The following is a 24,312-nucleotide window of genomic DNA, read 5'->3' as shown; positions in this document are numbered from 1 at the left end:
TCAGGATCAGTCCCCTGGCACAGTCAGCTAGGGTTGGGGGGGGGGGAAACACCCTCTGTCCCCTAGGGAGCTGCTGCCAGTCAGTGTAGGAAATACTGAGCCACATGGACCAATGGTCTGACTCAGTCAAAGGCACCCTGTGTCCCTCAGTCACAGCCCAACACGAGTATGTAACTCTTTATTTATTTCTCTTCCTTTCTTTATATCTACCTCAAAATAACAGTAATCGCTATTATTATAATACAATATATTGATCGATTGATTGCATCTATATCCCATGTAGCATCCAAGGAGCTCAAGGTGGTGCACAAAGTCATCCTCTTCTTTATTGTATTCACACAACAACCCTGTGAGGTAGGTTAGGCTGAGAGGTGGTGACTGGCTCAAGGTCACCTAGCTAGGTTCACGACGGGGGATTTGAACCCCAGTCTCCCAGGTCCTAGTTCCACACTTTTACCTGCTACACCACACTTGCTCTCTGATAATAGTGACAATAAGGGACGGCATTGCTATTGAGAACAGCCAGGCCAGATAATGGGGCTGCTGGAACATCAAGAAGATGCCCTGGGACCTTCAGCAGGGAAGAAAACCTTTTGGGGTTGAGGCGGGTGGCGAACAGCATGGGAGCAGGAGGCCTGGCTGTGGCTCTGGCTGGGGCGGCGAGTGGGATGGATTGAGCTTGTGAAGGCTGAGAGCCAGGACGCCTGGGTTCTATTCCTAGCTGCAGAACTTGACATCCCCCGCCTCTGCTTTTCACACCTTCTTTCTCTGCACACTTTCTTCCCCGCTCTCGTTTCCCTCCCCCCCCCTCCTGGAACCCTGCATGTAGGTGGTGAGAAGAAAGCCATTGCTGCAGTTTTCTTGACGGAAAGGGATTTCCTCACCCACCCCTCTACTATCTCCTTCACGTTCTCCACCCCCAACGCACACACAAGCTACATATGAGGGTGGTAGCAATTGCTGCCACAGCAACTTCCTTGGCCCGCAGCAGGTGGCCTGGGATGGAAGCCAGTGGATCCTCCTCCCTCCGCCCACTAGGGAACGCAGGAGGTCTGTCTTCCCGCCCACTCGCCCTCTCCTCCGGTACTTACTCTGCTGGAAGCTAATCCTCTGCTGGAAGCTAATATGTGTGTCTCCCCTTCTCCCCCCCTCCTTTTCTTTGTTAGTTGGTGAAGCCCTTAACCTGATCCCGATGGATCCCAATGGCCTCTCGGACCCCTATGTGAAACTCAAGCTGATCCCTGACCCTAAGAACCTAACAAAGCAAAAGACTCGGACCGTTAGATCCACCCTCAACCCAGTGTGGAATGAAACCTTCACTTTGTAAGTCCTGCGGATGTGATGGAGGACCTAGAGGCCAGAGCCCTGGTGTGTGTGTGTGTGTGTGTGTGTGTGTGTGTGTGTGTGTGTGTGAGAGAGAGAGAGAGAGAGAGAGAGAGAGAGAGAGAGAGAGAGAGAGAGAGAGAGAGAGGGAGGGAGACTCTGACCTTCTATATACACCTCCCCAGCATGCTGCAGCCGGGGGACATGGAGCGGCGCCTCTCCATCGAGGTGTGGGACTGGGACCGGACCACCCGCAATGATTTCATGGGAGCCATGTCCTTTGGGGTGTCTGAGCTTTTCAAGGGTCCTCTGGAAGGCTGGTAAGGGGAAATCTGTGGGGGAGCAGGGTGGTGGTGGGGTGGTGGTGGTGGAGAGAAGCAAAGATGGAAGAGAATGATGGGGCAACTCGGGGGACCACCACTGGCTCATTTTCTTTCTCTTTCCCCGTCCGTCTTGGCGTCTCTTTGGGTTTTATCTGTTTGCCTGGATGGCTCCATTATCTAATCCAATCTGTCTATCTATCTACCTATCTTCTCTGCCTTATCTATCTTATCTATTTTATCTATCTACCTTAACTACTGATCTATCTTCTTATCTAATCCACCAAATACCCCTCATTTCTCCTCCCACCCCTCACCCTACTCTTCTGTTTCCATTTCCTTCTGCATTTCTCCCCACCCACCTCTCTCCTTAATCACCCCCTCCTCTTGTTCATCCTCTTCCTCCTCCTCCCTGCCTGGTGTCCCTGTCTGCGTTGCTGTCCCAGGTACAAATTGCTCAATCAGGAGGAGGGCGAATATTATAGTGTCCCTGTGGCCGATGCAGAAAACTGTGGGCTGCTGCAGAAATTTGAGGTAACCTTGTGGTTCTCCGGCCCCGCTTGGATTGGCACCCCCCTGGTCTGCCCCTGCCAACCATGTGCCATATCCAGCCCAAAAACACAAACCACACCCCTAGCTGGGGGTGGTGTGGTAGGGCTACTGCTGTGATGAAAGGAGCCAGGTTGGAGGGAATACCTCTCAATCACTTATTCTCTTAGGACTCCAAGGGAGGGAGAGAGGGTGGTCGGACTGGATAACTGGCAATTGACCTGAAATGGTATTCCTAGCCAGGAGATAGGAATAAGGCAGAGGTTACTTGTGCATCTGTCCTAAACCCTGATTTATTTTTATTTTTGGTCTTCCAGGCTTGCAACTTCCCATTGGAGCTCTATGAGGTACCTGCGATTCCCTTAGTTTCTTCTACCTTTTTCCTGGTGCAATGAGATGGGGAGGGGGCGAAGTTGGTTTCCCATTTGCTGCCCGTAAGGACACCAGTCAGTCTTGGAGCTGATTTCAAGGGCTTTATAGAGTGGGAGGGTAGCAATGTAAGAGGAACAGCTACGCTTGGATGGGGGGAAAGTCCCTCAAGACCAGCTGTGCCCAGTGCGAGCCATTCCTGGGCAGCTCCAAGCAGTGACACAGATTTGGATCTCAGGGTACTGATGTTGAGCGCAGCAGCAAACAGGCCCTGCATCTGCACTTGTGCTGGCATGGGGATCCTTTCCTTTTATTACTATTTAAAAAAACAAACAAACACATAATAGCACTCTATATAGGGGGCAGCTGGCTATAAATGCACATGGTTGCAGACACCAATCAATCAATCAATCACTCAATTATCCTTTTCTGCAACAAAGTGGTGCTTATTCCCAAGTCAGTGTATTTAGTGGTAGGGCAGCAGATGCAAATTCTGTTTTATTTCTGTGTCCCCCCTGTCCCCCCTCTAACATAGCAGAAATGTTAAAGCAGTTGAGCCACAGAAGCAGGTGCCTAGTGGAGAAAGCCACCCCCTTATTGTTTTCCCCAGAATATTTATATATATCATCCCTCTGAACACAGACATTGCATTCTCTACGTATCATGGCTCATAGCCACAGATGATAATAATAATAGTAATAAATAATAATAATAATAATAATAATAATAATAATAATAATAATAATAATAATTTATTATTTATACCCCGCCCATCTGGCTGGGTTTCCCCAGCCACTCTGGGCAGCTTACAACAGAAAAATGAAATAAAATAATCTATTAAACATTAAAAGCCTCCCTAAACAGGGCTGCCTTCAGATGTCTTCTAAAAATCTGGTAGCTGTTTTTCTCTTTGACATCTGATGGGAGGGCGTTCCACTGGATGGGCGCCACCACCGAGAAGGCCCTTTTGTTGATACAAACCCTCTATTATGAGTTGGCCACCCTGAGCTGCTGTTTGAATCCACACTTGCACAGAGAAGAAATATTTCCTTTTGACTGCCCGGAACCTCCTAAAGGAGGTGAGCAGAAGGTAGAAAAGTACTTGTGGGGCAAAAGGATTAAAGATAAGAAAGAAAGAAAGAAAGAAAGAAAGAAAGAAAGAAAGAAAGAAAGAAAGAAAGGCAGAAGGCTCTGAGACAGGACTGGCTATTCCTGGGCCTCCCGTATAGGATAGGCCTTTGAACATAGCATGCTGCCTCACACTGTGCCAGGTGCCGTTGGTCCAGTGAGGGTCATTCTAGCTAGCAGTGGCTCTCCAAGGTTTCAGAGGTGCTTTCCCAGGCTTGAGATCCCGCTAACCGGAGATGCTTGGGGTTGAACCCGAGACCTGCATGCAAATCACTGAGCCATTGCACATCCCCTCTTTGTTGCACGCACTCCGCAAACTGAGCACAACCCCTGCTTTATAAATGTTTATAAGGAACTACACTTACAACCAAGCTACTTTACAGCTTTTGCACAAGTTTCAGAAACTCTTGCTAACATACAGAGTGTGTAATAAGGTAACAAGTGGGTAAACATGGGGCAGGGGACATATTCACTAAAATCAGCCAGTGTGCTACTATTGGCATAGATACTGGAGTACTTGTATCGCTGGCTGTCCTGCCCCTTGTTCTGAGCTTAAGGAGGAGGTGGTACTCATGCATATCCATGTCTGTGTTTTCCTTTCCTCCCCGCCTCGAACCACGGCACGCCCTGCAGAAGGTTCGCCACGGCCCAATCCCATCACCATCCCCCAGCCCCACAGACCCCAAGCGTGGTGGGTTCTTTGGCATTAACCGCTTCCACATCTCCGACTTCAACTTCCTGATGGTGCTGGGCAAGGGCAGTTTTGGCAAGGTAGGCCTGCTTTTTTTTTTTTTTAAAGCAGCCAGGTAGGGATCTGCGCAGAGGAGCAGGGAATGTATTGCAACTGCAGGCACAGCAATGCATTGAACATGTTCCCGTTTGAGGAAGTGTGATGGTGAGAAAAGGATGTATGTGTGCAAAATATTTCACCTCCAAGAAAGTGTGTAAAGCCACCTGCTTCCCCTGCAGAATTGTTGCGGGATTTGGAGAACCTGCTCCTCTGGTTCTTTGAAGGCTGAGCACACCCTTCTGCAGTGCTGGAACTCTCATTCACCCAGAGGATTATAGATTATCTGTCTATCATCTATCATCTATCTATCTATCTATCTATCTATCTATCTATCTATCTATCTATCTATCTATCTATCTATCTATCTATCATCTATCTCTATCTATCTATCTATCTATCTATCTATCTATCTATCTATCTATCTATCTATCTATCTATCTATCTATCTATCATCTATCTATCATCTATCTATCTATCTATCTATCTATCTATCTATCTGCCTATCTATCTATCTATCTATCTATCTATCTATCTATCTATCTATCTATCATCTACCTACCTACTAGTGTGAGAGCCAGTGTGGTGTAGTGGTTAAGAGCAGTAGACTCCTAATCTGGGGAACTGAGTTCGCGTCTCCGCTCCTCCACATGCAGCTGCTGGGTGACCTTGGGCTAGTCACACTTCTCTGAAGTCTCTCAGCCCCACTCACCTCACAGAGTGTTTGTTGTGGAGGAGGAAGGGAAAGGAAATTGTTAGCTGCTTTGAGACTCCTTCGGGTAGTGATAAAGCGGGGTATCAAATCCAAACTCTTCTTCTTCAACCTACCTACCTACCTACCTACCTACCTACCTACCACCCTTCCTTCCTTCCTTCCTTCCTTCCTTCCTTCCTTCCTTCCTTCCTTCCTTCCTTCCTTCCTAATCATATTGAAGCTTGTGCTACTTTAAAGCTTTTAAGAGACACCACGTATAATAATCAGGAGGAAGGCTAGACAAACAGGATGTATGGAGGTGCTCTGTGTGCCAGCATCAGACGTGCAATTGATTGGGGAGCATGGGAGGGCTTCCTTTGTGCCCACACCTATGTTGTAAAACTCACAGCCTAGGGAAGCCTGTCTTTCTCTCTCTCTCTCTCTCTGATGGTCTTTCACCATCTCAAGAAAACTGCTTCATTTTGACAGACTTTGGGCCTGTCATCAAGCTGATGGTGCTTTTGCTCCCAGGAATTTTTGTGAATTTTTTTATCTTCCATCTTTTCTCTGCCTTTAAATTGTTTAAAGTTTTTAATTGTGCCATGTGGCGGTTGTCTGTTGTATTGTAAAAAGTTATATTGGTTGGTGGTTGTTGTTTTTTAAAGTGGAAAGGCAAAATGTATTTCAGGAAAAGAACAAATAAGTAAATGGAAGCTTCCAGGTGCAAAAGAGCACTTTGCAAAATGTTAAAAGAAGTTTAAGGAGGGGTGGGGAAGGAATAACTAAACCTCATCCGCCTCCCCATGGAAATGTCCCTTCCATAAATCATTTGGCAATTTTGGCCTATGAAACATCCTAGAATGTTCCCTACAGAAATCCACCACCTGCCAATGAGGCTTTCAATTTGTGTTAGGGGTGTTTGTGTGCTGTTTTCATTTAGCACCACTTACTGTCTCTGCTCATAGGAAAACAGTGTTTTTATCATGCCACCTTGAATTCCGTAAAAAAACAAAAAACAACTACTATCCCTACCTGGGAAGTAAGTTCTGTGCAAGGGTTGGGGTGTGTGTGTTCCCTGAAGGGTTAGAGGAGCCCAGGTTGCCATGAGTTCCTTTTGGGTAGGTGTGGGCAAGACCCAAAGCTTTTGGGGTTCTCTCCCCATAGGTGATGCTGGCAGAGCGCCGTGGAACGGACGAGTTGTTTGCCATCAAGATCCTCAAGAAAGACGTGATCATCCAAGATGACGACGTTGAATGTACTATGGTGGAAAAGAGAGTTTTGGCCATGGGGGAGCGCCCACATTTCCTAACCCAACTGCACTCTACCTTCCAAACCGCAGTAATTGCGTGTGGTTATTTACTTGATTAAAGCAACCATAGCTATTTAACTGTATGCTGTTTTGTTGATTAAGTAATTCATTGCATCCACTTAAATTTGCATGCAAGAGAAAACTTTTGTTTCTTGATGGATGGATGCATATGACACACCATTATCTCGGAAGAGGCATTTCCCCTCATCTCTCTTGCATAGGAGGGAATGTTTTCTTATAAAATGGCAGCCATATCTTTTTAGAACTAATGGATAAAATAAGTTTCAAAAGTTTGCTGTCCAATTAATTGAGTCACATTCAATCAAAATGTATCTTAATTTAGGGGTTCCCAAATGGGTCACTGTGCTCCATTCAGGCGGTCTGCGGCATGTCCGTGAGGAACACACACAATATGAATTCTGTGGCATTCCCAAACTGTAATACAATAAAGGGAAAAAAAAAGAAGCAATAAAAATACAATTTAGAATTATATAGCATCTGGACCCAGAGTCCTGCCACTTGCACCTTGATGCAAGCTGCCAATCTCGGACGGTCTGTGGTTCTACGAGACAGTCCTCCCGCACCCTGGGGAGCCTGAATTACCGGCACGGCTGAGGTCTGATCTTGTGGGAGTCAGCCATTTCTCACCGCCGGAAACAGGAAGCCTGACCCTTAGCAATTTTCAAGTGGCCCATGAGGAAAAAAAGTTTGGGAATCCCTGTCTTAATTGATTTAACTGACTAAGCGTTGCAGAGAGGGAAGGGGGCATCCTGTGGTATCTGGATCTTTCACTTTGCCTGTGGCAATAACAGACACACATCTTGGGTTTTTTTTTCCTTCAAGGACCGGCTCTATTTTGTCATGGAGTATGTCAATGGAGGAGACCTGATGTATCATATCCAGCAGGTTGGGAAATTCAAGGAACCTCATGCTATGTACGTGAGTCTATTGGGGAACTCGATTGGGAATGGGTCTCTCTCTCTCTCTCTCTCTCTGCTCTCACACTGGAACAGCTCTGCTTTTTCACTCAGTTCTTTCTTACAGGGCATTTATCATTAACTAAACACATCTCATGTTTCCCTACATTTTTCCTCTTGGGGCTCGTAAAACCCAACCTTTTTTTTGTAGACAACTCAGTGAACAATTCCCCCCACTGTAGACAGCTTATGTGCTGCTATTCCATCCTGCTAGATTGCTCTAGCTGTTTCCTGGGATGTCCTCCAGCCATTTCCTTCTCAATCATTTGTCTTCCCTCTCTAAGAATCAGCTCTGCCACTTCATTCCTTGCATTTCCAAATAGCTTTGGCTTTCTATATCTTTATTCCTCCTCCCTAAATTGCAGAGGGGTATGTGTGCGTGTGCGTGTGGGCGCTACCATTATTGGAAGGGGAGTGGTGGAGAAGGAGTCTTTAACCTTTTCTTCCTGCATAATGATCCCAATGAAAGTTGCAAGGCAACATTTGGAACGGGCGAAAGAGGGACTGCCCAGTTGGCTACAGAATGCCAGAGGTCTGTAAGCCAGAGCTGCTATTCCACTTCCGGCTTAAAGCAGGACAGCGATGAGTGCGCGTTGCTAAATTGTCCTTGTCCAGAAGTACCCTCTGCCTGCCTGCCTTTACTTGCATAGTCACTCCAGTCCAAAACATGATGACACCTGAGAACGGCTTTTCTTACATATCTAAAGACCGGGAGTGGCTTCAAAGGGTGGTCAGGTTGGGCATTTGCAAAGGCCTCGCATTTGGCTAATGGGCCCACAGCCCCAAATGTCACAGCACACCCAACCTCTTTCAGTTCAAGGGGACCCACTGAAGATGCTTAATTTAGGGATTCCCCAAATCCTGGAACCTGCACTGCCAAACCCCCCCCCCCAATATTTTTATTGATTTTGCAATAGTATACGTACATTAAATGAACACAATGACTTTCATACAAAGAGAAATCATGTAATTGTCCCTGCTTCTCCTGTTGCCAGAAGCCTAGTTAGTATTCTTACGAATATTCTATATGTTTACTACCTACTTTTGGCATTCTCTCAACAGGGATCTTATATGTCAGGGGTGGCCAACTCCCAAGAGACTGTGATCTACTTACAGAGTTAAAAACTGGCAGTGATCTACCCCCTTTTTTGGGGTTCAGGTCAAAGTTGTTGACCTTTTTTAGGGCGGGGGAAAGCTCTGTTTTTTGGGGGTGCAGGCAAAAAATTGAGCTTTGTTTAGGGGAGCCAAAGTTGTTGAGCTTATTTGGGGGGAACAAGTGATCTACCAGTGCTCTACCACAGACGTCCAGTGATCTACTGGTAGATCAGGATCTACCTGTTGGACGTGCCTGTTATGTCATATCATCAAAATCTCTCGAACATAGTTTTAACACTGTTTAAGAGACAAACTACATATGACCGGTGTCTAAATCCTTTGCGTAACTAAAGGCTGTTATGGGGTGCTAGCTGGATCAGAGAAATAGCTTGGGGGTGTAGATGTTTAATGCTTACACCTCCTGTGCTGTTTTCCTGATCTAAATCCTCCCTTGCCCGAACACATGCACACTCGCTGTTTGCTCTGTGGCTGAAAGCATTCCAGCATGGTGCATGCAGTCTCACTGCGAATGCACTAGTAAAAGCATAAAATAAAATGTCTGGAATTCAAAGGCGGATTCCTGGTGAAGTGTGTTGTGAGGGACAAGGGATACAGGGAAGTCCCTCCCATCTTAAGTTCCAGCCCATCCCCAAGCGCTGGAGAGAGTAAGGAGAGCTCTGCCTCCAGCGGAGAGTCAGGAAGTGGTGTCCGAGGCTCAGGCAGGGTTGTGGAGCCCATGCCTCAGGTGGGACAGGAAGTTGGACGCACGGGGGGGGGGAGGCCAATCCCCCCAACTCCCGAATTGCGACGCAAACGTAGGGGGAAGAGGTTGGGTCTGCCAAAGTTGTGGTGCTGGAAGAAAACGCGCCAATCGCCATTCGGGAGTTCTGACACCTCACCTTAAGGATGCATTTTCATTGCTCTGAACACTGTAAATAATCAGCACTTAATAAAAGCCTTAAAAGACCATGCTGGAGTCGTTACTCTAGAGTAGCCATACCAGGCCCTCTGACAGCAACTCCCGAATCTTTTTTTGGCTACTTTGGAGTGCAGCGATGAGCGCTCAAGAGGCTGAGCATTGGAGGCTGGAGGCCGAAGCAGCGAAGCAGGAGCTACAGAACCTCACAGCGCACGCACAGCAGCAATTGCATGCCGCTCAGGAGGAAGCGCGAGGGGCGCAGGAGGAGCTGAACAAGCTGGTGGACCAGGTGAGGACAAAAGAGGAGACTGAGAAACAGCTAAGGGTGATGGTATTAGACCTGCAGAAAAAGTTGGAAGAGGAGAAAGCCGCTAGAGGTGGGGGGGCACCCCAGCCGCAGCTAGTCCAAGTGAGAAGGGGACAGAGCCTAGTCACCAAGTTCAGCGGAGACCCGAGGGAGTACCTCGGATTCGAGACTGAGATAAATTATGCGCTGGAATTGCATGCAGCAGAATTCCCAGATGACGCGCACAGAGTCTACTTTATCATAGAGCATTTGACGGGGGCCGCCCGGGAATGGGTAAGACCGCTCATCGCGCAAAAAAATCCTTGCATGAAGAACGCAACTTTATTTCTAGAAGCTTTAAAATTAATGTACGCTAGCGACAGTGAAATGGAGGCCACTAAACAGGAGCTTCATGACCTAACACAAGGAAAATCGACAGTTAGAGACTACTGGGCGAAATTCACCATGCTGGTGCACAAACTGGGGTGGGATCTGAACAGTGAGCCAGTGAAATCAGCCTTCTACCTGGGTTTGCATGCAGACGTTAAGGATGAGCTGGCAAGAGGTCCTAGACCGCAGACTATGGATCAGCTCAGCAAAGCGGCGCTAGCGGTGGGGGTGAGGCAGGAATCCAGATGGTATGACAAACAAGCGACGCGCGCAGCAAAACCTTGGTTCCCACGCTCTCAGGACAGACCACATCACCAAAACCCACCCCAGGGACCGCCCCCAGACCCGCCCAGACCAAGCCCAGAGCCGGAACCGATGGAGATCGGGGGAGCGCGCGCGCGGGCTTTTCAAACCCCGGCGGCGCCAAAACGCAAGGAGGGAAGAGGCGGGAATTGCTTTCTCTGCAACTCCCCCCGGCATCGCGTCAGAGACTGCCCTCATCGCAGGGAGTGGCAAGGAAAGGCGGGAACGGTTGTACCTTCCCCCACTGACGTAGCACCACAGCAGGGAAACGAGACAGCCTGGCTGCAGGAGACAAGGGGCAGCAGCCAGGCACAGTCAGCAGTGAACAGCCCCAGCCCGCCCACCCGCACAGAGAGGAGCAGAGCCAGCCCACCCCTCCCAGAGCAGGAGTGGTTCTAGAAGTCACGCTGACGCTCCCAAATGGCTACCCCCTGACAGTCCTCGCCTTAATTGACAGTGGGGCATCTGCCAACTTCTTCTCGAGAAACTTTGCAGAAGAGCACCAAATCCAACTTCTGCAGCTGGATTTTCCCCTGCATGTGGCCACCATTGATGGCAGAGAGTTGCTGGGAGGGGCCATCACTCATCAAACCCCCCCAATGAGAATGACTGTGGGAAGGCACTCAGAGACACTGGCTTTCAACGTCACGACCATCTCAGACCCCCCCATCGTTTTGGGAATGAGCTGGCTGGCGCGCCACGACCCTTCCATAAGTTGGCACCAGAGATGCATCACGTTTGGGTCGGACTTTTGTCTGGAACATTGCATGCAGCACCAACCAGGGGAGGGGCCTCCGATAGCCACGGTGGCCACCATGCACGTCAAAGGGGGTGAGGCGATACCCAAGCCGTACTGGGACCTGCAGGAGGTCTTCAGCGAAGCGGAGTCCGACCACCTACCCCCGCACAGGCCTTTTGACTGCCAGATCAACCTGGTGCCAGGGGCAACTATACCCCCAGCCAAGCTGTACGCCATGTCAGACCAGGAACTGGAGGATCTGCGCGCTTTCATCGACAAGAACCTCAAGCGGGGGTTCATCAGGGAAAGCAAGGCAGCAGGGGGCAGCCCGGTCTTCTGGGTGGACAAGAAAGACACGCAACAGCGCCACCTGGTGGTGGATTTTAGACGGCTGAATTCGGTGACAGAGCCAGTGGCTTTCCCCATGCCCAGAGTGGATGATCTCCTGACAGCGGCACGCAGGGGCAAGATTTTCACCAAGCTAGACCTGAGGGGGGCGTACAACTTGATCAGGATCCGGGAAGGCGATGAATGGAAGACCACGATGTTCACGCCTCTGGGCTCTTTTGAATATCTGGTGATGCCCTTCGGGTTGCAAGGGGGCTCAGCCTGCTTCCAGGCCTTCATGCACCACGTCCTGGGGTCCCTCCTCTTCAAGAACTGCTTGGTCTTTCTGGATGACATCCTTATCTATTCCAATGACCCAGTGCAGCATGTGAAGGATGTCAGGGAGGTGTTGCAGCGCCTGAAGGACAACCACCTGTATGTGAAGCTGGAGAAGTGCAAGTTTCACACCAAGGAGGTGGACTTCTTGGGCTACAAGCTGTCAGACAAGGGGCTGGCAATGGACAAGGACAAGGTGCAGACCATCCTGGACTGGCACAGCCCCAGGACGCGCAAAGATGCCCAACGACTACTAGGCTTCGCTAACTTCTACAGGAAGTTCATCCAGAACTTCTCTCGGGTCACGGCTCCCATCACCGACTGCCTGAGAGGCAAGCAGAAGTTCAGGTGGACACCAGAGGCACAAGCAGCGTTCGAAAGCCTCAAGAGGGTGTTCGCGTCAGACCAGCACCTGTTCCACGTGGTGCAGGATGCGCCCCTACGCCTGGAGACAGATGCTTCTGATAAAGCTGTGGGAGCGATTCTGTTGCAACTGGACGCCAACAGAGAGTGGAGACCCTGTGCCTTCTTCTCCAGGAAGCTGACCCAGCCTGAACGCAACTACACAGTGTTTGATAGGGAACTTCTCGCGATCCACGCGGCGTTCCAGCACTGGCGACACTTCCTGGTGGGCGCCAAGCACCCCATCCAGGTGTGCACAGACCACAAGAACCTGGAGTTCTGGAGAACGGCCAGGGTGCTCAACCAGCGGCAGATACGGTGGGCAGAGTTCTTCTCGAACTTCAACTTCTCCATCCACTACATCCCGGGGGAGCAGAACGTCAGGGCGGATGCCCTCTCCCGCAAGCCAGAGTACATGGAGGAGGAGTTGCCACCAGCACCCAGGCACGTTTTCCCCCCATCTGCATGGTCATGCGGTGCAGCAGTGGTGAGCGAGGCAGAACTCACAGCACCGACGGCAGCGGATGAATTTGCCACCCGCATCTTCAGAGACCTGAGAGGGGGGAGGGAGCAGGCCAAAGACTTTGAGGAGAAGAGGGGTTTGCTTTTTTACAGGGGAGCCCTGTACCTCCCGACCAAACAGCTGAGAGGTAAGGTTCTCAAGCAGATGCACGACAACCCAACGGCGGGTCATTTCGGAAGGGACAAAACCACTCACCTAGTCATGAGACACTTCTGGTGGCCAGGGGTGCGGGAGGATGTTCGGGATTATGTCAGGGGATGTGACACCTGCCAGCGAGCAAAGGTGGTCAGAGCGCCACCAGCAGGTTTGCTGGAGCCAGTAGCCACACCGCACAGGCCGTGGGAAGTAGTGTCCATGGACTTCATCACAGACCTGCCGTCGTCCAGGGGCAAGACCGCAGTGTTGGTGGTGGTGGACCTCATGTCCAAAATGTGCCACTTTATACCGTGTGCCAGGGCGGTCTCGGCAGAAGAGACGGCCAAACTGTTTGTGGACCACGTATTCCGACTGCATGGATTGCCTTTAAGAGTTATTTCGGATCGTGGCCGCCAATTTGTTTCCAGGTTCTGGCGACGGCTCATGAACCTCCTGCAGGTGGAGGTCAGCTTGTCGACGGCTCGGCACCCGCAGACCAATGGACAGGCGGAGCGGGTCAACGCCATTCTGCAGCAGTACCTGAGATGTTACGTCAGCCAGAGGCAAACGGACTGGGTGGATCGCCTGCCACTGGCAGAATTTGCCTACAACAATGCGGTGCACGTCTCCACAGGGGTGTCGCCCTTTAAGGCCAACTATGGGCGCGACCTCAGATCTTTCCCGGAGAGGGAGGGGGAGGAGGAGGAAGAGGGCCCACAGGCCGAGGATTGGGCAGAGGACCTGGAGACGGTGCACCAACAGCTCAGAGAACACTTGGAGAGGGCCAAGGAAGCGTACAAGAAGGGGGCAGATCGCCACAGGCGGCCGGGAGAGGTCATCAGGGTGGGGGACAAGGTTTGGTTATCCTCGGAAGGTCTTCCCACCAGGGGGCGATGCAGAAAGTTAGCACACAGGAGGCTGGGCCCCTTCACGGTCACGCAACAGGTCAACCCGGTAGCCTTCAGGCTAGCACTGCCGGAGGACATGAGAGTGCACCCAGTGTTTCATAGATCACTGCTGTCGCCGTACAGGGAAAGTACCAGGTTCAGGGACAGCGATCAACCTCCAGAGGGAGGGGGGGAGACGGGAAACGCCCGACAGCTCAATGAGGCAACTGAGATTTTAGACTCAAGGAGAGGGGTGAGAGGACTGGAGTACCTGATAGCATGGGAGGACACTCCGCCATCCCACAATGAGTGGATACCGGCCACGGAAGTACCTGAGGAATTTTTAGTGGAAGAATTCCACGCCCTGTTCCCCCACAGGCCCAAGCCCTGGCACATGGAAAGGGAGGGAGAGGGGGAGGAGCAGGAGGAAGGGATAGCAGGCAGCAGCTCCCCATGGAGATGGGAAGCGGAATTTGAGGACACGGAAGAAGAGGTGTGGGTTTCACCGAGGTCAACGACGTCAGAGGCAGGAGAGGACTGGCAGAACATTTTTACTCCCACCAGCTCTGATGCCACTGACTTCTTGGGATTTCCGTCTTCTCAGGGGGAAGGAGAGAGATCGCAGGATTGGGGGGAAATTTTCACACCCACAGGCTCGGATGCCACTGACTTCTTGGGATTTCACTCGTCCCCAGCAAGCAGAGAGCCACTAGGGAGGGGGAGAGAGGAGCCTGGGAGGGGGGTGGATGTGAGGGACAAGGGATACAGGGAAGTCCCTCCCATCTTAAGTTCCAGCCCATCACCAAGCGCTGGAGAGAGTAAGGAGAGCTCTGCCTCCAGCGGAGAGTCAGGAAGTGGTGTCCGAGGCTCAGGCAGGGTTGTGGAGCCCATGCCTCAGGTGGGACAGGAAGTTGGACGCGCGGGGGGGAGGCCAATCCCCCCAACTCCCGAATTGCGACGCAAACGTAGGGGGAAGAGGTTGGGTCTGCCAAAGTTGTGGTGCTGGAAGAAAACGCGCCAATCGCCATTCGGAGGTTCTGACACCTCACCTTAAGGATGCATTTTCATTGCTCTGAACACTGTAAATAATCAGCACTTAATAAAAGCCTTAAAAGACCATGCTGGAGTCGTTACTCTAGAGTAGCCATACCAGGCCCTCTGACATGTGTACTTTGGTCCTAAGAGCCATGTGTTTGAAGATCCACCTCTGTGTCAGGTGAATCAGGAGTGCTCCACATACGCAGCAGAATGAAGTGGGAGTGAAGTAATTAATAGAGTTCTGAGGTTGTAGAGTGGTCTGTACCACTTCAAACTGCAGGTGAGACCTCATATTTAAATACCTTTCTATGTAAGGAAAGCAAGGAGCACCCACTTCCTGCACGTGCAAACGAGCACGGCAGGGAGTTAGCTGGGCAAGGATTTTTCTCCCTGACGTACTAGATTTCTCCTTGTGGAGAGTTTTTAACTGGATGAGTGTTTAAAAATGTGACACACAAACACACACCACCCTCTCACAGCAGTCTGAAGTGGTACAGTCTGCTCTACGGCCTCGGGATTCTACTGCTTTATTCTGCATGCTTACATATGCCAGAGCTCAGTTTCATGGGAAATTATTACACTCCAGTGAAGTTGTGTAATTGAGTGACCTGAATGTGAAATCAACAAGCGTCCACTTGTTCTAAAAAGAAACATAATTGACAAGGAGTTTAAAACACCCACTCACCCACCCTCTGTCCAAGCCGCTGAGAAGAACCATGGGAAGTAAGCTTAGGCTACCAATTCTTGCAAGAGGCTCCCCTGTCTTAAAATGTCATGCATATGGAATGTGAGAATGACAAGGCAGGTAGCTATGTTGGAGATATGATCCCTTTTGTCTGAAAAGCCAGAGTCTTAGGCTGCCTGCACATCATTCATTTAATGCACGTTGTAGTTTACCCCCTTAGAGAGTTACAATTGGCAGCACCCTTAACAAACAATAGTTCCCACGATCGTTTGAGGGAAGTCATGTGCTTTAGATGTATGATGTATGTAGCAGCCCTGCTGTTCCTGGTGATGTTGGGGTGTGGAGTGGCCATTCTCCTGTATGCATTTCTGGGACCACTTCATACCTCTAACCTTATCTTAGCTCTGCCTTGCATGCAGAAGGTCCCATGTTAAAGGAGTCCTGCCTTAAACGATGGCGAGCCACTGTTAGGTGGACAACACTGAGCTAGGCGGACCATTGGTTTGAGTTGATAGAAGGCAGTTTCTTGTGTTCCTATCTCCTTCTAAAACAAAGCCAACATAGGTGTAGGGCTGGTGAGTGCAGCTGGAGAAAATAGCCTCTCCAGATCACTGCTGGACCTAAATAGGCTTGTGGGCTGGAGGTTCTCCATATTTGCTCCAACCACTACATTCTGCACAGTCTCCCCACGTAAAGGTAAAGGGACCCCTGACCATTAGGTCCAGTCGTGACCGACTCTGGGGTTGCGGCACTCATCTCGTGTTATTGGCCGAGGGAGCTGGCGTACAGCTTTCAGGTCATGTGGCCGGCATGACTAAACCGCTTCTGGCAAACCAAAGCAGTGCATGGAAACACCATTTACCTTCCCGCCAGAGCGGTACTTATTTATCTACTTGCACTTTGATGTGCTTTCAAACTGCTAGGTTGGCAGGAGCAGGGACCAAGCAACGGGAGCTCACCCTGTTGTGGGGCTTCGAACCGCCGACCTTCAGATCGACAAGCCCTAGGCTCTGTGGTTTAACCCACAGCGCCACCCGTGTCCCCGTCTCCCCGCATACATACATACATACATACATACATACATACATACATACATACATTGTTCTTCCTATTTATCCTTGCCTGCATCACCCCCTATTGCCTCCACTGGGTCTGATTTCAGATTGTAAGTTCCTCGGCACGGGGACCTACCTTCTTACTGCTCTGTACAGCACCATGCATGTTGCTGGTGCCATATAGATAACGGAAAACCTTTAAATTCACAAGAATGAATACTAACCTGTGTGCCTGCCAACCCACGTCCCTGGTAACATGTAAAGGTTGGTACCTGTACGTGGACTATGCTTTAATCCTAACTTAATGCAGCAGGAGGCAGGCCTACACACAGTAACTTCCAGCCACTTGTACGTAGAATAAAAAGCTCTCTAGTGATCATGTACAAAATAACATATTACCTTTCTGATACTGTATGAGTATTATTCCAAAGGTGGAGAGTGTGGGAGGTGGTAAGTACTGTGGTGGAGGAGCTGTATGGTACAGGAATGGCATGGCTAGTGAGTATGCCTGCTTGTATTTTTCAAACATCATGTGAAAAGTGGCCATCGGAGCCACCAGGATGACTTCAGTGCCACTGCCAATGAAATCTTTGCCATGTTATCTCTCTCCCTTCCTCCCTCTCCCCCCCCCTTAACCCTCCTCACCCTTTTCCTCTTCTCTGTTACAGGTTTTATGCTGCAGAAATTGCAATTGGCCTGTTCTTTTTGCATAACAAAGGAATTATTTACAGGTGAGTCTATTCTGTTCTCTATATAGGTCCCAGACTTGCCTGCAAAACCCCACTTCCCCCCCTAAGAATCCAGGGGTTCTGGCTCCATCTCTTCTGCCCCCCTGCCCCCTCTTCAACAAATCTCTACAGGACTCCTTCCTTCCACTATCAAGATTCTAGCAGGCAAAAAATGCTGGCAGCATTACAATAAATTCAACAGAGTAAATAAGTTTTGATGGATGTAACAGTGGAAAACCAATTTGAATAGTTATTGTAAAAAAATGCAGGGATATAAGATATGCAAAATGAACCATGGAAAGAGAAGGAGGGAAGTCATTGGATATTCTGTATGTAAAATGTTTATTTGAAATTGTAAAACGGGGATTTATTTTTTTTAAGAGATATTCTAATAGGCAAATCATCTTTCATTCTGGATTGTCCTCTTGGAACTAGGAATGGGGGAGGAGTTCAGTTTGCATTTAAAGGTGGACTTGCCTTATTTGCACTTTCTATAACACTGCACGAACTGAAACATAGTGGTTGAAATGCAGGCTTCTCCTAATGTTCTCCAGCCAAGTAATGTGCACAAAGATGCATATTCTAAGATAAAGTATGCACAAAGATGCAGACATACACATGAAAATAACTTACAAAAATGCATTATATTAGGGGAAATTGCTTTGCAGAAATGTGCACATCAAGAAAAAAAAATCATACTAGACTGCTGGTGAATTTTCACAAGACAAAAATCACAAACTAATGTGGAAGCCTGAATTTCAAACTGGAAAAATGAGAAACTGTGAGAAGCTGAAATTGATGAATCTGCCCATCCCTTCCTTACTTGAAGGACGTAATTCCCAGCTGTAATTTGGCACCCTCTGCTGGGAGGACAGCACTCCTATTGCTTGCTTTGTCTTTCCTGCCCAGGGATCTGAAACTGGACAATGTAATGTTGGATGCTGATGGTCACATTAAGATTACTGACTTTGGGATGTGTAAAGAAAACATTTTTCCTGGCATCACCACACGGACCTTTTGTGGAACACCGGACTACATCGCTCCAGAGGTACAGAATGCTCCTAAGTCTCCCATCCCCAATCACACAACTCACCACCCTTCCAAAGAAACACCAGGTTCCTTCTGCTCTAATCTAAACTCTCCCCAGGAATTTAACCTGATAGGTTAGACTTGTTGCCCTCTAAAAACTCCAGAGTCCTGGTTTCAAATCCCTACCTCTTATGCTCGGATCCAAAACAACTGTATGTGACAGGCACACCCATTATCCTGTGCCTGGGGTCTAATTTTACAGTTAAATATGTGGGGTTGTGAGTGGAATAGTTGACCTCCTCCCCTGCCTTAATTTGCTGTGCCCCTTTCATATCCCGTTTGACCCTCAGAGCATTCGGGACGAAGCAGGTTGTTGAATGAATGAATATCCTATCCCAATTCACCCCATTGCCAGGAATCTTGGATCTTAGCTCTCCAATGCATGCCTTGGTGACTTATAGATGAGGTTACGCCCCAGACAGGCTCGCTTTGCTACTTCTCTACTAGTTTTTCAGACATTGGGCAAAGGCAGCTTAATTTCTAATTTGGGATCAATTGAATCTTGTTTGTTGCTTCTCTTGGAACTTCTTGGTTTATATGGTTTGGATTTCTGTTATTGGTTGTAATTTACTATGTTGCTTATGGTTTTAGAGTTTATTTTTGTAAGCTGCTTTGTTGGACCTGTTTGGGTAACATAGCTGCCAAGTTATCCCTTTTTTAAAGGGATTTTCCCTTATGCTGAATAGGCTTCCTCGTGAGAAAAGGGAAAACTTGGCAGCTATGTTGGGTAAAAAAATGGAATGGAAAAGGTCTGTAGGTTTAAAGGACCTAACCTCCCATTTCTACCCATCTTAGATTATTGCCTATCAGCCATACGGGAAGTCAGTGGACTGGTGGTCATTTGGTGTCCTTCTGTATGAAATGTTAGCTGGGCAGGTAAGTATGTTGAGGTGGGTTTTTTCCATGATTCAGTCCAGTTCAAGGGATACATTTGTGGTATCAGGGGATGGTTTGTGGCTGTTGCCAAGAGACCTCAATGCATTAATTTCTTAGTCTAAAGATTCCACCTGCCATAGTTCTCACACTAGCTTTACCTGTGCTCCTGGTCCACAGCCACCATTTGATGGAGAGGACGAGGACGAACTCTTCCAGTCGATCATGGAGCACACGGTGTCCTATCCCAAATCTCTTTCGCGTGAGGCTGTCTCCATCTGCAAAGGGGTGAGTCCTGGCACATCAAAGAGGGGAAAGGCTTCGTGCCACATTTCCTTTTTGCTGCCCTGAAGGTTGAAACCAGGTGGTTGTGAGTGAAACAATGGGTGACTCTCATTGGGAATAGAGGGACTTTCAGGGGGAAATTGGCCAAAAGGTGTGTGTGTGTTGGGGGGGGTGCTTAACTCTGAATTCACAAGCTGATTGTTCTGCCCCTGGACATTTTTGAAGGACAGCAATTGGTAATGGGGGAGCAGGGATCCGCAGGGGAGAATCGGCAGGGTTGTAAAGGGTTAAACGCTTCTCTCTCTCACCCGGGGCTGGATTTAGGTTTGATGAGGCCCTAAGCTACTGAAGGTAATGGGGCCCTTTATATGCCCAGCTGTCCTTTGTCAACAACGAGTTGTCACCATTTTTTGTGTTGAATATATGCTATATGGTAATTTATGGACCTAATAGGTATCTAAAGCCATTTGCACATAACAAAATATGTACTTTATCAAATTAATTGTTGAACTTATCTTATATTTTGGAAATGTACGTTTTCCCTTTAATTTTTTGGGGGGCCCTCAGCTATAGCTTGTTTAGCTTATACAGTTGTACCTCTGCTTGTGTATCCCTCTGGATACGTAAACTTCGGGATGCGAACGTGGCCAACCCTGAAGTATTTTTCCGGGTTTCGCCGCGTGCGCATGCGCAGAAGCGCTGACCTGCTTGCGAATTCCTCGGGATGCGGCCAGACCTCCGGAATGGATCCTGTTCGCAACCAGAGGTACCATTGTATGTGTAAGGGGAAGAGAATATAGGGATCCTCCTCCCCGCATCAGAAGCAGCTCCTCCACAAGTAGCGATAGCAGCAAGGACGCTCAGGAGTCCAGTCAGGAAGTGGAGAGAGAGGGCCAGGGCTCTGGCAGCATGGGAGAGCCCCTGCTACACAGGAGGGAGGAAGAGAGAGAGGGGTAAAGGGGGGGAGAAGGAAAACATGGAGCGTAGACCCTTTCCCCCTCCGGTTCCAGAATTACGCAGGAGAAGGCGGGGAAAGAGATTTGCTGTCCCGAGACTCTTATGTTGGAGGAGGTCCAGGGGCGGTCTAGTGCTGGATTCTGCATCGGACTGAGCGGACATGTTGTACATACCCAGCTCACTGTAATTAGCCTGCACTAAATAAAAACTGCTGAAAGACAAGCATGCGGAGCGTCGTTACTCTAGAGTAGTCACAAGAACCTCTGACAGTATGTAAATGCGGCACTGCTCTCACCTCTCCTCCCTGTCTTGGTACATGCAGATTGGTAGACATGAGACAAAGTCCAAATTTCATCCAGCAATAGCCAATCTCGGATTGTGGTCCGCACCCCTTAGAAGAGGAGGGTGTTCCTAGCAGATCTCTTTCTCTTTCCCCAGTTCTTGACCAAGCATCCACTGAAGCGCCTGGGCTCAGGACCAGAAGGGGAACGGGATATCCGGGAGCACGGCTTTTTCCGCTGGATGGACTGGGAGAGGCTGGAGCAGCTGGAAATCCCCCCGCCATTCATCCCCCGTCCAGTGAGTAGCTTTGGGTCCCCAAATGAGCTCAGCCACATCCAGCTGTGCAGGCTCCTGTCACCAGGTGTGAATAGGCACACACCTGTCTTTGTGCATGTGGATGGGCACACTCATGTTGTCCTACAGACCACAGTGTCACATACCTCCATTAAGAACACATGCATTGCTGTACATTACTCAGGCAGAACTTTGCCTATCTACAAATCTGAACCTCTTCACACATTCATTGCAATGTGCATATGTGCATAGATCAGTTTATTAGTATATTTACTTTCTGTATGCCTTCCTCCAAGGAGTCAAGGCAGTGTACATTGTGCCCCCTCCCATTTTATCCTCACGGCAACCCTGCGAGGTAGATCAGCCCGAGAGTGTGTGACTGGCCGAGGTCACCTTCATGGCAAAATGAGGATTCAAACCTGAGTTTCCCCAGACTTATTCCAACACTCTTAAACTACTACACAACACTGCATTTCATATCTATTAATATCAGTAAACACTCACAGACACCAGCTCTGGATATATGAGCTACAGCATGCAGGGATCTTCACACAGCACAATATAATGACATGCACCAGGAAGATATAAAACGGTGATCAAGATTCAGGGCTGTATCCAATGTTAGTCATACCCGTAGATCCATTTCAAACTGTCTCCCTGAGATGGAAAGAAATGTCAAACAAAACTCCAAAGGCTAACAGAGCGGTGGGGTTTTTTAAGGTTAAAAATTCAGATGTTGTGTTAGGTTTTTAATTCCGGAAACGTTATGAAGATGTAGCAAGTTCAAGAAAGATTAAAAAGTGGAGAGGGAGGGGTTGTGTTAAAGAAACCAACAGAGATAATTCTTATTCCCTTTCTCTTTCCATTTTCCTTGTTCCCCTCATCCCTCCTATTCCCCTTTTCTTTCTCTCTGCCCCCGTCACCCCATCCAGTGCGGCCGGAGCGGCGAAAACTTTGACAAGTTTTTCACACGGGCACCTCCAGCGCTGACACCCCCAGACCAGCTGGTCCTCGCAAGCATTGATCAGAGCGAGTTCCAGGGTTTCACCTACATCAACCCTGAGTTTGTGCACCCGTCCACGTTGCGGCAGGGGAGCCTCTCCCCAACAGCCCTGCCCCTCTCTCCGACCAGCATGCCCCTCTCTCCGACCAGCATGCCCCTCTCTCCAACCAGCATGCCCCTCTCTCCGACCGGGATGATCCCTCCCCCAACCTCCCTGGTGTGAGAGTGTCTCCCGGATGACTCTTGACCCTAAGAACCCCAATTCAAGCCTCGCCCTTAGAATTCTGCTCCCGGGAGCATGACTCCTGCTCAGAGCCCAGCCCTATAAACCCTACGCTTGACCTTATGACCCCTGCCTCCCCTAGAAAACACTCTTTTTTTTTGTTAATTGTCTCCAGTGAGTTGCTTCCCTCCTTCCTTACCTCCACTAGGTGAAACCCAGATCAGTGAGGTTAAGAAAGCACACATATATCTATAGAGGGACTTTTAAACTCCACCGCCCCAATGAAATAGGAATATTCCCTAGGTCAAGGCTAATCTTTTTTGAGCATCACCCAATTAAATGGAGTTTGCGTTGGCACAAAGAGAAAACTGCCAGGCGTTTCTGTAAAAATGGCCCTTTCAGTACTGTGTTTACAAGGTTTTTCCTCCTATAATCAGAGCGGTGGATAGCTTTCACACCATCAGAAATTCCTCTAAATTGGCCAAAACATGGGATGGCCTAAGCAGGCAAGGGGGCAATAGACAGGACTGCACGCACTTTGTGACAAAACGATGGAAATTGTGGCTGAAATCTGCCCAGAAGACATGCCCTCTGCCCTAAATCCAGGTTGGCCACATGGCTGCAAAGTTCTGACAAATGGGTTGAGTAGGCAGTGAAATGAAGGTGTGTTGCAAACACAGAGATCCAAACAGGAAGCAGTCGTGCAAGTCCTTAGCTCAACGTGTATTTTTTTTTCATCCCTTACAAAAGGCCATGCGATTATTTATTTATTTATTTGGCCCCTGCAGATTTTTCTTTGATGAGTTTTGTTTCTCTAATGGATAAGGGGAATGCAGCGGGCATAATTATACTCTGGAATCGAAGAAGCAACCATAAGGTGAGCATGTGATCGCTGACCAAAATAGCAGCCTTTTGAAGAATTATTATTCCATGTGTTGCTTTGCACTAAAGTGGGGTGGGGGTGGGGGAGGAGAGCCCACCCTTTCACTGCTGTCTGTCCTGATCATGCATTCTAAAGGATGTGCTTTCCTTCACAGGGCCATGGCTGAGTGGTAGAGCAAAGGCCATGGGTTCAATTTCTAGCTTCTCTAGGGCTGTGAAATTTTCCCAGTCTGAAAACCCTAAGGAGAGCCACTGCCAGTCAGTGCAGACAGGACAAAAGCTAGATTGGCCCAGCGGTCTGACTCAGTATATGGCAGCTTCCTCAGTCCCTACGTACAGGCTTAAAATACGAAGGGATGCCTAATCTACATTTTAATGATCCTGTGTATCTGTTTGCCCTGGAAGTAGTTTTTAAATTTGGGGAAATGTCAGGAAGCACCACCTTCCTTCCCTCTCTCCCCCTGCCTCCCCTGCTGATTGACTGCTCAGATAATTTCCGAAAACCCTTCCAGTCTTCGCCCCTTGCCCTGTTCCCAGATCCTAGTCCTAAATTTCATCCCCGGGGTGCTTTCCTTACCTGCTACAGTGTGACGACGTAACCTTGAACTCGATAGATCTTACCCAAACTAGTTGGAGCCCTTCGATTTCACGCATAGCTAGGATGCCTGCCTGCACAAAAAGAGTGTAGAATCCCAAATAGGCCCTTCCTCTACACCCCCTAACCTCACTCTTTGTGACACAGTTCTGCCCTTGTTGAGCCCCGATGGCTCGGTCCTCCATCACCCCCGGCCCCCAGCACTGACACCTTTGCCTTGCTTCCTTCAACATGGCTGCTTGCATCTCCCACTCAAGCTGTTGAAAACCAGACTTTGGAAAGGAAGCGATGACAGCAACAGAGGTGGCACGCTAGACTCCAAGGAGAAAATATCGCCCTCCTTTATAGTAACACACAGCATGTCCAAATGCGACTTTTCTTTCGTTCTTTCTCTCTCTCTCTCTTTCTCTGGTGCATGGACTATATTACATGGACATTATAGTATATTTATTTATTTATTTATTTATTTATACCTATCTTCCGCGTTTCCATCCTGCTCAGTGGACACCGCCAACCCTCTGCATC

At 48.9% G+C, this 24,312-nt stretch overlaps 1 protein-coding gene across 1 annotated transcript in view; it reads left to right on the top strand.

Annotated features, from left to right (window-relative positions):
* Nucleotides 1-24,052, top strand: part of PRKCG (protein kinase C gamma) — a 60,354-nt gene extending 36,302 nt beyond the window's left edge. The window contains exons 6-18 of the mRNA XM_035135804.2: nucleotides 1,167-1,323; nucleotides 1,509-1,643; nucleotides 2,090-2,177; nucleotides 2,510-2,539; nucleotides 4,323-4,460; nucleotides 6,335-6,508; nucleotides 7,323-7,414; nucleotides 17,245-17,307; nucleotides 18,214-18,352; nucleotides 19,189-19,269; nucleotides 19,447-19,554; nucleotides 20,947-21,087; nucleotides 22,017-24,052. Of these exons, the coding sequence (XP_034991695.1) occupies nucleotides 1,167-1,323; nucleotides 1,509-1,643; nucleotides 2,090-2,177; nucleotides 2,510-2,539; nucleotides 4,323-4,460; nucleotides 6,335-6,508; nucleotides 7,323-7,414; nucleotides 17,245-17,307; nucleotides 18,214-18,352; nucleotides 19,189-19,269; nucleotides 19,447-19,554; nucleotides 20,947-21,087; nucleotides 22,017-22,310 (1,640 nt within the window). The 3' untranslated portion in view covers nucleotides 22,311-24,052. The remainder of the gene's footprint in view (nucleotides 1-1,166; nucleotides 1,324-1,508; nucleotides 1,644-2,089; nucleotides 2,178-2,509; nucleotides 2,540-4,322; nucleotides 4,461-6,334; nucleotides 6,509-7,322; nucleotides 7,415-17,244; nucleotides 17,308-18,213; nucleotides 18,353-19,188; nucleotides 19,270-19,446; nucleotides 19,555-20,946; nucleotides 21,088-22,016) is intronic.
* Nucleotides 24,053-24,312: the final 260 nt, after the last annotated feature.

This window comes from Zootoca vivipara, chromosome 13, assembly GCF_963506605.1.
Source record: "Zootoca vivipara chromosome 13, rZooViv1.1, whole genome shotgun sequence".
In the NCBI taxonomy this organism is placed as follows: Eukaryota; Metazoa; Chordata; class Lepidosauria; order Squamata; family Lacertidae; genus Zootoca; species Zootoca vivipara.
The sequence above is the reverse complement of the archived record's forward strand: the minus strand, read 5'-3'. Positions and strand labels throughout refer to the sequence as shown.